The sequence below is a fragment of the Sinocyclocheilus rhinocerous genome, unplaced genomic scaffold (assembly GCF_001515625.1).
Source record: "Sinocyclocheilus rhinocerous isolate Xijiao unplaced genomic scaffold, SAMN03320098_v1.1 scaffold1159, whole genome shotgun sequence".
NCBI lineage: Eukaryota > Metazoa > Chordata > Actinopteri > Cypriniformes > Cyprinidae > Sinocyclocheilus > Sinocyclocheilus rhinocerous.
Window position 1 is genome coordinate 490,854 of NW_015634336.1, and position 3,114 is coordinate 493,967.

The 3,114-nt window shown below is 37.4% G+C and overlaps 1 protein-coding gene across 1 annotated transcript in view; it reads left to right on the plus strand.

The window, feature by feature from the left end:
* The window catches only part of gucy2ca (guanylate cyclase 2Ca), a 47,524-nt gene that overhangs the window by 5,573 nt on the left and 38,837 nt on the right, over nt 1–3,114 (plus strand). The window contains exons 4-5 of the mRNA XM_016559421.1: nt 2,391–2,609; nt 2,691–2,809. Of these exons, the coding sequence (XP_016414907.1) occupies nt 2,391–2,609; nt 2,691–2,809 (338 nt within the window). The remainder of the gene's footprint in view (nt 1–2,390; nt 2,610–2,690; nt 2,810–3,114) is intronic.

A 3,114-nucleotide genomic window follows, 5' to 3' on the forward strand; every position in this document is an offset into this window, starting at 1 on the left:
TACAAATGACTGGAGGTCACCAGGTAATACTAATCCCGTGCGAATAGGGCTTTAGAGTGGTTACAATCATCCGGGTTTAAATCGCGCTCAAATTGATTTGATTTTGATGCAATATTTACACTGAAGCTCGCAGGCGGCTATGGTAAGGGGCGTGACATTTCCCGACCAGGCGCCGAGTGCTGCCAATCACAGCACACACTGGCCCAGCTAACCAATCACAGCACATTTGGTATTTCAGAAGGCGGGCCTTCATTTGATACAGGAACTATTCGAGCCATGCATGCCAGACTGGGGAGAGAGGTGTTGTATTAATGTAAAATATGTGAAAAATAATGTGTTTTTCGAACAACCTAGCATGAGAGCCTGTTCTAGTACAACCCCAAAACAAAATCAAGACTTTGTAAAAGAGCATAATAGGACCCCTTTAAACTGTTTTTTTCTTCTTCTGTATAGCCAATTCTATATTAAACTGTAATGATAATGAATGAGGATCAGTGTTGAGGGTAATGCATTACAAGTAACACAAGTTACGTAATCAGATTCATTTTTTCAAGTAACTAGTAAAGTAAAACATTACTTTAATTTAATTTACAAGAAAATATCTGAGTTACTTTTTCAAACAAATAACGCCAGTTAATTTGTATGTATTGACTGACAGCTCTCGTGTTGCCATGTTAAGAAGAATCAGGAGTAAGTGCAGAGGTGTTTTGTGCGCTGTGTGAACATGATGCTTACTGTAGTTCTAGACTAAATATGAACATGCATTTACTCATCTCACTGAACAAAAACAGATTCAGTATTCCTCAAAATGAATAAAACAATGAAATGCAAATTCAGAATATGATGCAAACCTGCAATAATTAAATATGTTAATTAACATAAATATCCTTTATGTATTTAATCACATTTTATTAACCAATGTCTTTGCTGCTGACCTTCAATGATCCAATTCAACCATACTAGTAAGCAAAAATTACTTTAGATAAACATAACATCGTTTTTCTTTATTGCTGAAGAGTGTTAAACTTTCTTCTCCTGAATCCTCTACAGTACAGACATCAATTTACATTTCCTTCAGCCTGAGGCTTATTCATTTCACTTTTGGTGTGAAAGGGCTTTTACATTTGCCAGAAATACACTGGCCCAGCTAACCAATCACAGCACATTTGGTATTTCAGAAGGCGGGCCTTCATTTGATACAGGAACTATTCGAGCCATGCATGCCAGACTGGGGAGAGAGGTGTTGTATTAATGTAAAATATGTGAAAAATAATGTGTTTTTCGAACAACCTAGCATGAGAGCCTGTTCTAGTACAACCCCAAAACAAAATCAAGACTTTGTAAAAGAGCATAATAGGACCCCTTTAAACTGTTTTTTTCTTCTTCTGTATAGCCAATTCTATATTAAACTGTAATGATAATGAATGAGGATCAGTGTTGAGGGTAATGCATTACAAGTAACACAAGTTACGTAATCAGATTCATTTTTTCAAGTAACTAGTAAAGTAAAACATTACTTTAATTTAATTTACAAGAAAATATCTGAGTTACTTTTTCAAACAAATAACGCCAGTTAATTTGTATGTATTGACTGACAGCTCTCGTGTTGCCATGTTAAGAAGAATCAGGAGTAAGTGCAGAGGTGTTTTGTGCGCTGTGTGAACATGATGCTTACTGTAGTTCTAGACTAAATATGAACATGCATTTACTCATCTCACTGAACAAAAACAGATTCAGTATTCCTCAAAATGAATAAAACAATGAAATGCAAATTCAGAATATGATGCAAACCTGCAATAATTAAATATGTTAATTAACATAAATATCCTTTATGTATTTAATCACATTTTATTAACCAATGTCTTTGCTGCTGACCTTCAATGATCCAATTCAACCATACTAGTAAGCAAAAATTACTTTAGATAAACATAACATCGTTTTTCTTTATTGCTGAAGAGTGTTAAACTTTCTTCTCCTGAATCCTCTACAGTACAGACATCAATTTACATTTCCTTCAGCCTGAGGCTTATTCATTTCACTTTTGGTGTGAAAGGGCTTTTACATTTGCCAGAAATGTAACTTTTTATTATTAAGAACAAACAAGCAAGTCCAGCCAAGATGAGAAATAGTAATGTAAAATAACGTAACGCATTACTTTCCAAAAAAGTAACTAAGTAACACAATTAGTTACTTTTTCAGGGAGTAACACAATATTGTAATGCATTACTTTTAAAAGTAACTTTCCCCAACACTGATGATTATAATGAAATGCAAACATTCATATATAAATGTTATGTTTATCTGCATTACACACATAACAGAGAGAAATTTAGCTCTGTATATTAGTAGGTCATTGCACTATTTCAACATCCCGTTTGTCTGTCTGTCAGTCAGGAGGTCGGTCTGACCCTGACTATCCCCATCATCTCAGCTGGCAGTTTCGGTCTTTCCTGTGACTACAAGGACAAACTCACCCGGCTGCTTCCTCCGGCACGCAAAATCTCAGAGTTCTTCGTCCATTTCTGGAATGTATCCTTCACCAATCTGAAACCTATGTGGAAGACAGCATATATCTATAAAAAACTCGACAACACGGAGGAATGCTTCTGGTATTCACAATACAACATGTAAATGACAACACGACACAACACAGACACACACACTGAGACATCTGTCCATTCGTCTGTCAGGTACATCAATGCTCTGGAGGCGCCTTCTGCTCTGTTTGCCTCCAACATATCCAGAGAGATGCTGAGGAGCCAAGGGGACCTGGAAGACAAGATGAAAGCTCAGGACCGACACAGCAACAGTGAGTAAAATCTATCTATCTATCTATCTATCTATCTATCTATCTGCGTACCTATGCATCCATCCACCAACCTATCCATCCATCAATCCATCTATCCATCTACACATCTGCATACCTATGCATCCATCCACCCACCTATCCATCCATCAATCCATCTATCCATCTGCATAGCTATGCATCCATCCATCCATCCATGCATCTGCGTACCAATGCATCCTTCCACCCAACCACCTATCCATCCACCCAACCAACCACCCATCCATCCACCCAACCAGCCACCCATCCATCCACCCAACCAACCACCC